The sequence below is a fragment of the Syngnathus leptorhynchus genome, chromosome 12 (assembly GCF_054491065.1).
Source record: "Syngnathus leptorhynchus isolate UIUO chromosome 12, UIUO_Slep, whole genome shotgun sequence".
NCBI lineage: Eukaryota > Metazoa > Chordata > Actinopteri > Syngnathiformes > Syngnathidae > Syngnathus > Syngnathus leptorhynchus.
Window position 1 is genome coordinate 3,313,242 of NC_141206.1, and position 14,269 is coordinate 3,327,510.

General features: G+C 38.9%; 1 protein-coding gene across 1 annotated transcript in view; it reads left to right on the forward strand.

The window, feature by feature from the left end:
- The window catches only part of niban2a (niban apoptosis regulator 2a), a 28,893-nt gene that overhangs the window by 1,144 nt on the left and 13,480 nt on the right, over positions 1 to 14,269 (forward strand). The window contains exons 2-5 of the mRNA XM_085925377.1: positions 7,830 to 7,960; positions 9,891 to 10,019; positions 10,129 to 10,234; positions 10,416 to 10,583. Of these exons, the coding sequence (XP_085781503.1) occupies positions 7,830 to 7,960; positions 9,891 to 10,019; positions 10,129 to 10,234; positions 10,416 to 10,583 (534 nt within the window). The remainder of the gene's footprint in view (positions 1 to 7,829; positions 7,961 to 9,890; positions 10,020 to 10,128; positions 10,235 to 10,415; positions 10,584 to 14,269) is intronic.

Consider the following 14,269-nt stretch of genomic DNA (forward strand, 5'->3'; position numbering starts at 1 on the left):
TTCAAGTTCACATGCGACATGAAAGCTTTCAAACGATATACGAGTAAATAAAGAAAGATGTTTCCTCGCACTGCCAAGCCGTATGATGAAACAAATGGTCTTTGTTTGGGTCGCACGTATTTTTTTTTGGCAACTGTGTACGCAATGATAGGAGTCCTTCAGATGTCTAGTAGGGATAACCCACAGGTGTCAAACGGAAGGCCCGGGGGCCAGATACGGCCCGCCACATCATTTAATGTTTTCCGCGAAGACAAATTGTGCATCAAATTTGTGTCATTACTAGAATTGCAAATTGTCTTCACTTTGAATAATAGCTTTATTTTTAAATATTTGACCAGTTTTTTACTCGTCTGATTTGAAAACGACTTATTTGTCAGTTTTTTTTAAGCTTTTACTGTATATAATATGAAATAACCGCTAGACATATTCGGACATCGGTTACTAGGCAGAATACGTGAAACACGATGCTATGTGGACTCAAAGCTGTTGAAAAATTATTGAACTCTATTTTCAAAGGCAAGCTACAGAATGACATTTGGGTACTACTACACAAAGCTGACCTTCACATGGCAGGCAGACTCGTTTTTGGATGAGTGCCCGCATTCGCAATCTCTGAGTGAATTGTGCTCATACCAACATATAGGCCGTTTTTTGCCTTGACACTACTTTTCCTCTTCTCTGGCACTCAACTTGGCTCAGCTTTGCAAGGCTGGACAAACCAGAAAACTGCAAAATTCACACTGCAATGAATGCATTAGTCAGAAAGAGCCACGCTCATTGCTTAAAAAAAAAAAAAAAAAAAAAAAACACCAATAGATGAGGAATGAGCATCTCTTGTATTTACCTCTCACCAGGTGACTGAAGGTCACTATAAAATTTATTTTCAGAGGTGTCAGAGCAATGGAGACTATATGGTCTAAATACTTCAAGCTAAGAAAAGAGGCTGAATCTAGTCAACCAGTGAGCGACATGTATTCGTAAACATGTATCGGAGCGACCCACTTTTAGTTTCAAAAAAAGAATACTTTTGTGCATGCTTTTGTGAATAGAAAAGTGAAAATTGTCAGTAGGCCGATGTTTAGCTGTTCAGTGAAAATTGTCAGTAGGCCGATGTTTAGCTGTTCAGTGAAAATTGTCAGTAGGCCGATGTTTAGCTGTTCAGTGAAAAAAAAAAACACCCTTCAACCTAAAAATGCATGGACAAAGATGAGAAGAAAATGAGTTCAATCAGTTGAGCTTGCACGCATCCATTTCACATACTGTGTACTAAATGTAAAATATATTGAAGCAAATAAAAAAAAAAAAAAATACTGGTCTGAGGTATCTGTTGCGGCACTGAACCCAACAATGGTCTCTCAGAAACACTGAACACAATTGCACGCTGTCTAATGGCTTAAACAGGTTTTGTAATTATGACTTCTACAAATCTAATTTGCTGCCTCAATCTTGTTGATCCACACAAACTGTTTTTATGCATCTCATAAAAATAACAGCAATCAACCCATTTAATTCACACTAATTGACTTTAGGACCAAATTATCTCAGATAAAAAAAAAAAATTTGTTCTTGGTTTTCATCCAACTATCTTACTCTGTGAATAGATCGTCTCAGCTGACATTTGTTGTTGATGGTCAAAAGGCGTTGTCTCTACTGGAAGTTGACCCAGACAAACTCTACATACTGTAAGATGGAAGATGTCCCTATTGGATCTTCTCACTAAACATTACCTCGTCTATGGAATTAGTTTCTTGGGGCTTTTAACATCCATTTGAGAGGACTGACAGGTTAATAGATGATTCTGATTCGCTTTTATGGTTTGGAGTTTCAGCACCCTTTGCTCTCAGGCATTTGACAACCTGCAAATGTTTGTTTCCGTGACTATTTTTAGATGATGCCATTGTGATGTGGCGTGGAATGAGAATTCATTTGGTTTATTTGTGTGTGCAAATACATTTTCTCTCAGATTACAAAAAAATGTAAATTATAATTGTAAATGAATGTAGATAATAAAAATAATGTTTTAAGAAAAAGAGTCATCTACAATTTCACCCTTTAAACAACCACCACCACCCACTCTTTACTGTTTGCTTAACTTTTGCGCTGCCTTTTTGACTCCATATGGTGTGTATGGTAACTCCTAAGGGCACATTACTGTGTGATCGCTATGAAAATGGTAATTATTTTGTGTGTAAAAGACCAGGGACGTGCAGTTAAATGAGCATCAATGAATTGTAGGGATCGACACACACACACGCACAAAAAATAAGGGTTAAGACAAAATTAATTCAAGTGTTATGTTTTTTACTATGTATGTGGACGAGAGAAGAGAGTGGAAGGGAGCATGAGTTGTGCAATGGATCAGAAGCCCCATAAAAGGGCAGGCAAATCAAGCAGTAACAACCTTGAAGCTGTTCCCCTTTGCTAAGCTAGCCTGATAGAGCTCGTCTCTTCAATCCAGCGTCCAAGTTTGCAAACTTCCTTTGTGCTAGGACAGCAGGCAAATGAGTTTCTTTACCTGCTGATTGACTAGAAACAAGAAGAAAAACCTGTGGCATGGCTTTTACTTTCAGAACCCAAGTCCTCCACTATTGTCTAGCGACACTAGTACGCATGACATTGCTATGATTCATCCATCTATCCATCCATTTTCTGAACTGCTTAGTCCCCACGGGGGAGCCTATCCCAGCCATCATCGGGCAGTAGGCGGGGGACACCCTGAACTGGTTGCCAACCAATCGCAGGGCACACAGAGACGAACAGCCATTCGCACTCACACCTAGGGACATTTTGGAGTGCTCAATCGACCTATCAAGCATGTTTTGGGGATGTGGGAGGAAACCGATGTGCCCGGAGAAAACCCACGCAGACACGGGGAGAACATGCAAACTCCACACAGGGAGGGCCGGAGGTGGAATCGAACCTGCACCCTCCTAAGGCGGACGTGCTACCCACTGTTCCACCGAGCCGCCTTGCTATGATTCATTCTCACCTAAATTCTGATTTGGTGTTCGTTTTCAATGGAACAATTTGCATCTCGATTTGAGAGACATTTTTGTGCATGATGAATGATCACAAAGTTGGCGCTCCAGATATGACACAGGATTTATTTTTTTCGTGTGTTTGTGCGTGGCCAAAATATACCTATAACATGAAGACACAAATATGATTTTTAGCCATGAAATCGATATGCTGGGCAGATAAAACACTGATTTGAGGTTTAAATCATTCCAAACAACTTAGATGATTCATTCATTCGTTCTTGCTGTCGAATCACATTGTCACAGGATGATCCTCCCATGACCCCACAAAACACTTGCAACACACTCGCATGTTACCACATAACATTGTCATCAGAAAGTTTGAATAGCAGAATTGCAAACAGAGTCCTAGGGGTACATGCAAAGGTATCACCAAACAAGAAAAATGTCCTTGGTTGGTTTTGAATAATATACAAATGTAAAGTACACGTTACCAAGTGTATTACAATATTTAAGACTGTATTGTGTCAAATGGTTAAGACCAAAACAGCAGCTAGCATCATGATAGCTATAATTTGTCAATTCATATTGGTCATTGTGTTACCAAAAAGGTCAGAGTTGGTTATGTTTACCGTAATTTTCGGACTATAAGTCGCGATTTTTTTCATAGTTTGGGAAGGGGGGGCGACTTATACTCAGGAACGACTTGTATGTGATTTTTTTTCACAAATTTTCCAAATTCAAAAATCCGCGATGTAGTGAAACCACGATAAACAAACCACGATGTAGCAAGGGATTACTGTCATTTGAACTGCAAGTGACGTCACCCGTGCCGCGCGGCGGTCGTTTACATAAATGGCAAAGGATTCGATCACGGGATGACGAAGATGACGAAGGGCCCCACGTTTGAAGGATTTAATGATTTGGAGTGACACAAGGTTTGAAAAACGTAATTATGTCATAGTTATTTGATATATTTTATTTCGTGTTTCGTATTTTTGTATATGTTTTTATCGTTACAGTTCAGTAGTTGTTGGGTTGTTGAACTCTTCTTTTGTTAAATAAAGAGCCGTTTACCATACCCACATCTTTCCTGGTACTTTGTTAACGCTACAATATAGTTATACTAGATCTGTGCGGCGCACGCGCGACGTTGTTGACATAAAGGACGAGGAATTTGATCAATGGATTTAATGATTAGGAGTGACACAGATGGTTTGATAATATTGTTGTAATATGATAGTTATTTGAAATATACTTCATATGTTGTTATATGGGTTTGTGGAATAATTAGAAATGCAACTTAGAACGAGTCCGATGTCAGTGGCGCGGCGCATATGCGGCATTGTTTACATAAAGGACGATTGATGGATTTAATGAATTGGAGTGACACAGATGGTTTGATAAACGTGTTATTTATGTAATACTTATTTGAATAACTCCGAATGTTACGTCAGGCCCGTTCTCAGCTCCTCGTTTGTGTATATGTCACGTTAGCATACCATATTGTTTAGCCTGTTGTTGCTGGTTCATGTCTGTTCTTGGTGTTGGATTTTGACAAATAAATTTGCCCCAAAAGTGCAACTTGTACTCTGGTGCGACTTGTATCTGGGTTTTTTTTCACTTTATTGTGCATTTTATGGCTGGTGCGACTTATACTACGGAGCGACTTATAGTCCGAAAATTACGGTACATTTCAAAGGCAGCCTGCCAACTGTCTTTCTTATATGGACCAGACACTTTCTGAAGAACTATGATGAACTACATAGAATAAATTACTCATTTTATCATCATGATTTCTGTGGCATTGGTTCCCTAACCTGGAATGTTTTACAAAAAGGGCAAGGAGTGGAAAATACAGAGTTATTACATTTTTGGGTGAGTAATGATGCATAGACTTAGTGCTCTCTAACCTTTTTCAGGATATGGATAGTCTTTAGACCACTATCTAAAGTATAGTATTTTCCCAGTATAGTATTTTCATCTCGCTAGCATCTAACAAAATGCACCTAGACTGGTCCCCTTGAACTACACAACACGCACCCATTGGAACAAAAATAACCTTCCCTGAGAGCTATTTGGGTAATTCTCAAATCGTTTTTGAGCCACCTAGTCTTTGAATATTTTGACTGTACTAAATATAAAAACACATGATGCATTTATTAAGTTCGGGTGTCACTTTTTTTTTTTTTCTCCGACACATTTTTGTCACATCAGTGCTACCGTCTCAGCGCTTTGCTTCCTGCTGTCCAACTTCAGGTCAACTCCCTTTTTCCTTTTGTCCCGTCCATAAACATATCACAGTCAACACTGTCTGCTGCTGATGGAGCCAAATACATCGACTCACTTTTCCAGCACCGGAACGTGGGAAAGACGCACATCCCCTCCGACATTTTCTTGGACGGAGTGTTGAGGAAAAAGAATTAGGAGGAGTAGAACTAGGTCAAATAGTGGGGAGACCATTATACAAGAATGGAAACTAATGGGTTTTGACTGATCTACAGGGGAAGACAGTCCTCTAAATCAGGTCTGCAACTGACAGAAGCGACTTATATGTGATTTTTCTCACAAATTTTCAAAATTCAAAAATCCGCGATGTAGTGAAACCGCAATGAACAAACCGCGATGTAGCAAGGGGTTACTGTCATTTGAACTGCAAGTGACGTCACCCGTGCTGCGCGGCAGTTGTTTACATAAAAGGCATAGGATTCGATCACGGGATGATGAAGATGACCAAGGGCCCCACGTACTACCGGCATCATTAGCGGCTTTGTTTGTACGTGACACGGAGGACGAAAACTTTGAAGGATTTAATGATTTGGAGTGACACAGAAGGTTTCACCCTTCTTCACCATCTGGCTTTCGGCTGCGGCAAATGCCTCCACTCATCTCTGGGATCTGCCACTTCTCAGCGTCTGTCATTGTTCTCCATTACACGCCGGCCGAGCTTCGCTGGCTCGTTCCCACACTTCCTCCTTTCGGCGAGCTGGTCAACGCACTTTGGCCCTTCTATCTATATCTGTTTTTTTTTCACTTTATTGTGCATTTTATGGCTGATGCGATTTATACTCCGGAGCGATTTATAGTCTGAAAATTACGGTACCTTTTACATAGATCGGGGCAAAAAAAAATTTGAGGACTGTACGTAACACATTGAGCACGTACCTCCACCGCCATTGATAAATACGGTCGTTTGTGCAAAGAAAACAGCATTAGCTGTATACCCCAAATACCCTCTAAAATGGCATAGACAAAGAGGCATGCTTACAAGGCACAATTCAAGCTTCCTGGAAAGCCGGGATCATTGCCGAAAAGCACTGTGACAACGACGAGACAATCACGAGGGAACTTGGCATGTCAGATGGCGAACTTGCCCAACTGTTTAATTTGGATACTGAAGTTGAGGACTGATTTGCGTATAAATATCGATTAACAATAATGTGAGTACAGTAGAGTACATGGTTAAACAGTAGAATAAAGTACAACCGAACTCAGTGTCTTTCTCCTGTGACGTTTTTTTGTTTGTTTTGTTTACTCTAAGTCATGGCATACATGCCATGCCCTATAATGCGGTGCGCCCTATGTGTGGATTAAATACATAATACACCCCGCAATTGAGTCTGCGCCTTTTAACTAGAAGTGCCTTATGGTGCAGAAAATATGGTATTTGTAGTGTAATCCCTCGTTTGTCGAGGATAATTGATTCCAAGATACTCATACAGCCCCAGACCATGACGGTTCCAGTTATCCATATCCTAAAGACAAGCAGACTAAGGATATGGGTTACTGGAACCATGTCCAGTGGTCTGATGAGACCAAGATAAACATATTTGGTTCAGATGGTGTCCAGCGTGTGTGGCGGCAACCAGATGAAGAGTATAAAGAAAGACAAGTGTGTCTTGCCTACAGTCAAGCATGGTGGTGGGAGCGTCATGGTCTGGGGCTGTATGAGTGCTGCTGGCACTGGGGAGCTACAGTTCATTGAGGGAACAATGAATGCCAACATGTACTGTGGAATACTGAAGAAGAGCATGATCCTCTCCCTCCGTAAACTAGGCCGCGGAGCAGTATTCCAACACGATAACGACCCCATACACACCTCCAAGACGACCACTGCCTTCCTAAAGAAGCTGAGGGTGAAGGTGATGGACTGGCCAAGCATGTCCCCAGACCTAAACCCTATTAACATCTGTGGGGCATCCTAAAATGGAAGGTGGAGGAGCGCAAGGTCTCCAACATCCACCAGCTCCATGATTTCATCATGGAAGAGGATTCCAACGGCGACCTATGTCACTCTGGTGAACTCCATGTCTAAAAGGGTTACAGCGGTACTGAAAAATAATGATGGCCACACAAAATATTGACATTTAAGTCCAATTTTGACATTTTCAGTTGGGGTGTACTCACTTTTGTTGCCAGCATTTTACACATTCATTGTTGTATTTTGAGTTACTTTGAAGTAACCATACATTTACTTTGCTATCCAACTGCAACTAACCATGAGTCTGATGGTGAGAGCGCTGAAGTGGGTGGCGGCAGTCAAAAAACAAAATCCCGGACAATTTTGAAATTCCCTCCGGACATTTTTTTCGGTCTCAAAAGTAGGACATGTCCAGGAAAAAGAGGACGTCTGGTCACTCTAAACCGGAGCAATAATAGATTCAAACAAGCCAACGTGCAAAAAATGCTTGAGAGGTTTGATAATACCTTTTTTTTTTTTTTTTTTTAAAAACCTAATTAAAACAAAGCCAAAATTGAAAAACATTTGCAGTACTCTCATACTGTCTACTGATGCGTTGTCGGTCTTTTAAATTCCCCACTGTAAGTTTGTGTGTCTGTTTTCACCTGCAGTGAAGACTGGAGATGTGATGAGACAGTTCAGTGAAGTCTATAAGCAGCAGTACGCCGTCGCGCTCTTCAACTGCGTCCGCTACGAGATAGAAGGAGGTGGTGGGCCTCAATCACAGTTGCTCCACAGAAAGGCAAGTTTGTAAAGCAGTTTTCTGTCATAACCACAAGGAAAGCCTCTAACAACCAGGCTAATTAAAGGCTATGCAGTTAAACAGCATTCCCTCATGAGTGTAGTGTTATTCCAACACTACACAGATTAACTCTTTATTATCCTGTGATTACATACTATATTCTTCACAATGTTTCCCAGTATATAAAAATTTTCATATACACACATTGCAAGAGACATGTTGAAAATTCTGCCTTTACATAAATCTTAATGCTTGTGTGGAACCTTGACAGATTCCATATTATATTCCGTGATACCTTAGGATACATATTTAATTTTTTCCTTGACCATGCTCCTACCTCAAAATGAGTAGAAATGCTATTAATTTTTTTCAGCTTGCTACCCAAAACCTCAAGATTTAAAAAAAAAATATTTTTAAAGACAAAAATGCTTCATTATTTTATGATTTTACAAAGTACAATAGTATATATATGATATATATATATATAATGCAAACACTACAAATATAGTGTGCTGGAAACTCAGCTCCCCTCTTATCTGTTCAGTACAACAATATTAGCTGTTCTTTGCAGGGGAAAAAAGAATATAATTGATTGCTGAGTTTTGTAGTTGTTTGTCTAAATTTGTTGCAACACTCCAATGCTTTTCCCATTTAAAGTAATAGAGATGTATGCAAACCTAATTGTCAAATGAAAAGAAAAGGTTTACCTCTGTGACATACTATCTCATGTACACATAAACAATCATATTACCTTTGCACATATGATAATACACAATACACCACATCATAACCAAGACAAAAGTAAATACTTATGAATGCTTTAGTCGGTCAAAGTCATGACAGATATTCACTATTTTGAGGTGTTTCCAAATTGTAAAATATTCCACTGTATAGTTTCAACACTGATGTGATTTGTTAATAATTTCAAGAATATAAAATAAACCAAGTATGTCCTAGCTCAGCAGCATGACTCATAAGCCACACGAACTATCTTGTGATTTTTTTTTTTTTCGATGATGAGCAACAAAAAACTGGTGATTTTTCAAAAAAGACCCTGACAAAAAAATGTGACAGAACTCATTCTAATAATTATAACAGCCATCCAAGTCCTGAATCCGAACAGTAGCCTCAGTCCATCAAACTGCCAACACCATATTTGACTTTTGGCCTGATGTTTTTTTTTTTATTTTATTTTTTTAAATATAAATTCATGCTAATTTTACAAAGAATGCAGTGAAGTATGCAGTACTTTTACTAAGTACCTTTTCACATAGGGTGAGTAAAGTGTTTTTGTTTTTTTGTTTTTAGCTTTTAATAAGTAAATGCAATTAATTTTGAAAAGGCAGAAACTATGAAACGGGTAGAGATAACTTTGTGGTCTCTCTTTAAAACAGCACTTTTTTTAATCATCATTTTGGTGTCTGTCATGCATGCTTTTCATGCAGTTGAAAGTGGTGCACATTTCACACATAATCAGAGTTGTTGGAATTCTCTTGTAGTGTTTTAATTCCTCATAATTTGAAGGACAAGTGTGTGTCTTCGTGACATCACCTACTCATGCAGTATTAAATAATCCAAGACAACTTAAAAGCTGTCTCTGTTTTCTTTTTTTTGTCCTACTTTTATCTTGGATACAAAAAAGCAAACCTTGACAATTTCATCAGTCACCAGCAAGCAGAAAGGTTTTCTATCATAAAATACAAAATGTACATATAACAATATATTGGAAATGACAAAACCAACAATTAAGGTTGATTTAATTCCAATGAATACATAAATGTATTTTGTGTAGAACTTTGACCACCCCAATCTTCTCCCATCCCCTTCATTCTACCCAACTAAGACTATGGAGTAAAAGCTTTTAGGGCAAGAAAAAACATGTTTAAGGTTTTCTTCTATTATGACTATAAATACTTTTTTTTTTTTTCAGGATCCTTTGGCTGGCCGTTCAATCTTTTCAGGGAATTTGTTCCAGTACCTAGAAGAGAATCGCAAATGGAGAAATCGTTTTGTATCAGTGCCGAACAACTATAGCATCAACCTGTATGAGAGCAAAGCAGTGGGTTTACTTTTCTTGCAACTTCATCTAATTTTAGCTTGGTCATTACCATATGTAATTGTTTTTAAAAAATATATATACATATATATATGTATATATATTTCAACAGGCACATGAGCGGAGTCTACATCCCAAAGTAACCATCAACTGTGCTGGCTACAAGGCCCTGACCTCCATCGAGGATTACATTGAACTGATTAACACCAGCCTTCCAGGTACACAGTAGACCAACAATCATCTCGTTCATTTAGTGCTAGTAATAGCATAGCTACGTAGTGTCAATACCATTGGAACAATTGCTGTACAAAACTTGCATGTATGATAAATTATTAACCAAACAGTGAAGGCATGCTATGTGCCAATTTCGTAATCATTTTGTGCTGTACCTCGTTTTAGATGTCAAAGCCAAATTGGGCAGCGGTCCTTTTATCAAGTGTGCAACCCAGTTCCCACTCATCCTATGGCACCCGTACGCCCGCCATCATTACTTCTGTGTAATGACTGAGAAGGAGCAGCAGAAGTGGCATGCCGTCTTGCAAGACTGCGTCCGACACTGTAACAATGGTAAGAAAAAACGGAAAAATGTCATTGTTCAAACATGCACATGACACCGTTGGCACTCTCAAATCACAATGTACTGTACCCATCTGAGATGGAAAAAAAGAGAAGACACTGATGATTTTAGCAACACCAAAAGACCTGGAACACCACAGAAAACAACTGTAGTGGATAACCATGGTGAAGAAAAAAAAAAAAAAACCCTCAAAGAAGTTGACTAACTCAAGAACATTCTCCAGGAGGTAGATGTTTGTGAGTCAAAGACAACAAGCAAGACAAGACAGCATGAGACTGAAAAGTTCACCGTGAGATGTAAACCATTGGTGAGTGTCAAAAATAGGAAAGCCATATTAGAGTTTTGCCAAACCTCTCAAAGAAACCCTTTCATGGTTCTTGAAGAACATCCTGTGGACAGTTGAGGCAAAGATCCACTTCCAGTGATGGGAAGATGCGTATGGAGAAGTAATTGCCCATGAACCAAAACCATAGCACCTCAATAGTGAAGAATGGCAGTGGTAGTGGTGGCTTGTTCAACATCATTGGATACAGGTGCAAATAAGATCTGGGCGTGGTCACTAGCAAATCTGTGCACAATATAACTACCGTATTTTCAGCACCATAAGGTGAACTTAAAAGCCTTTAATTTTCTCCCAAAACGAAGGTGCGCCTTTTAATAAGATGCGCCTTTTGTGTGGACCGAATTCCAAAATCTGTAAACTGCACGTAACGCGTAGAGTACGTACCTCCGTCGCCATCGATAAATAAATACTATAGTTTTTGCAAATTTGTAAAGTTGTTTTGTGTGGCTTCCGCCACACAGAGATGTGTAAACACAATGAACCAATCAGAGGACGTTAATTACGTTTTACGTAGATCGGGGCAAAAAATCAAAGATTGTGCGTAACACGTAGAGTACGTACCTCCGCCGCCATTGATAAATAAATACGAACGTTTGTGCAAAGCAAACACCATTTGGAGGCTCTAAAATGGCGTAGACCAGGGGTGTCAAACTCTTCGGGCCACATTGTAGTCATAGCTTCTTTAGGAGGGCCATTATGACTGTCAACTACTATTTAATTTATTTGAGTTTGACACCTGTGGCATAGACAAAACATGCTTACAAGGCACATTTAGAGCTTTCTGGGAATCCAAGATCATTGCAGAAGAGCAACGTGACAATTGCAAAGAGGGAACTTGGTATGTTTAATGGCGAACTTGGCCAACTGTTTAATTTGGATACAGAAAATGAGGATTTTGATGGATTAACCCAAAGCGCCTTATAGTGCGGAAAATACGGTAAGGGAAAGTCGTTCAAACTCAAAAACGAGTGTGACGCTTGTAAAGTCTCTATTTTTGACAACTGAATATTACACAGTCATACACAAGTAGTAATTAAAAATGTCCACATGAGGTAAGGTACACAGTACATGTCTTTGATCTACTGCTTCTCATATGCTTGTGTTATAAAAATGTCAGAAACACTTTGTGTGAATCATGAGAGGTTTGAGTTTTTGGACAGGACACCGGTCAATGTTTATAATACTTCTGTGTTGCGGTTATCGTCACAGAGTGAACAAAATGGCTGATGTTGCTCCCACTTTGTCCTCTGAACAGAATTAGGAAACAAAGTTAGGCGAAGTCTCAGTTTAACTATGTTAGAAGCTGCCTTTGTGCTGTTGTTCTTGGAATGAAAGTGGTTTACAATCAGTTAGTGATGCATGCTTTGCTAAAAAGGAATCTCAAGCTGGCCGCCACACTGTTGTTGTAAAGGAAAGTTCAACGGAGGGAGTCTATGCTCAGAACTATAACTTCTATGGCTATGTCCAGCAGTGGAAAAAAAAAAAAAGTTAAAAGACAGTGCACAATGGAATACTGAGGCTTTTTTAAAAATTATTATTATTATTGAATATGTCATAAATTATAAGCTGGACATCAGCAGTGATGGCACTTCGCTCAACTTAAGTTCAGAATACTTGATGCCTTGTAATTATGAAGCATTTCACTAGTTCCAACACAACGTGGTACTTAAAAGTCTGCGCTCATTTATTATTTATAAAACCTATTCCCAAGCTAATATTTAATCTTAGAGGGATAGAAAATGATACATTTTCTTAAAAAAAAAATCATGATGCTGATGAATATTTACTGTACAGTAGTGATCTCAAAGTTTTTTTTTCCCACGATGCCAAGCAAAATGCATTTTGGTGCCCCATTGGTATGTTATTCAATTGAATTCAATCATAGATAAACCACATCTAATTCACTAACACCAGCCACACACAGTTTTGGGGGGTGCAAACAAAAAGCCAAAAAATGCTGGTGTGAAATTGCCACTACTTAGTGTAATCTTTATTTAGCATGTGGTCCCATTGCCAGAGCAATTTGGGGGAACAAGACATTCATCTATCCTTCCGGCATCCTCACGATGACATGTAGTCCTGATGCAGTTGAGAATCACTGCTTGATGGCATACCACAAAATATTTTGATAGTATTTTTTTCTAGCAGATACTAATTTGATAATAATGCAACACACTGAGTGCAGTAGTACACGCCAATGAAAATGTAGCAATTAAGTAGTAACCTAATTGACAAAAACGCATCATTAGTCAAGTTAGTCTAATCATAACAGACACGATATAGATGTTTGTTGTGTAAAGGGTATTGTATTCATTTATGTTGAGCACTGTTTACAAGCATGAGGTTTTACTGTACATGCATGGAGCTGTGAAGACACACCTTAACACCAGCCAGCGACGCTGATCAACGCTCAAAGGCTTTCTTTATAGTAGCTAATATTTAACTTACGAGAATAGATCTTGATGTGTGCCAAAGGTTACAGTGAAAACTGATTTTTTTATTTAGTAAATGGTTATCTTTTAGCTTCAAATGATGCAAGAAATAGAAGCCAAATTTGTTGGGGTATTTTCACTTCATAATCTTTTCTCAATATTTGCATATGCAGTTGGGTACATACCCCAAGTGCTCAAACGAGTTATGTGGCATTTTTCTTTTAAAATGGCATTTAAATTCAACAATTTCAGAATAGCCCAATTTGATTAGGGTGGAATTAACGTTGACTTTAATTACACATACCTGAAAGCATCCCAAAAAGTGGAATTTTCCTTACGCCATATTGACGCATTCCTATGCCCAAACCAGACGTAGGGTGTAAACAGAAGAACAACTACTGCATACATTTTGGCCATAAAAGAAAACCAGTCTCTCCCTGGACCCAGCCTTGTTCAATCTATTGCTTCTCAACACGTGTTTGGGCATGCTCACTTAGTTCCTGATTTACATTCCATCTGTGAGCCCTGGGTTTCAAGAACATGTCATGAGGAACCCAGACAGTGTTGGTCTTTCACGATAGCAATGGCATGCAGAGGTTAATTGCGTCACTGTGAATTGATGACATTCATGGCTTTACGTTAACAAGCCCAGTCTCACTTTTGTCATTTTAAAGAAAAACAGAAAAGGCAAAAACTTTTCCCGGAGGTAATAAAATTGCTTTACGGATATGACACTTACCTTCTATGCAGGCAATTTAAAAATGTGTTGTTATGATTAGCTCAGTGCACCCTGTTTTCTTCAAGGGAACATCAAATTTTACAATCCAAACCTTGCCTCTTTTATTGCAGATGAGACAAAAGCGTATAGTAGGGCAGCATTGACGTTGGTAATGAAATAAAT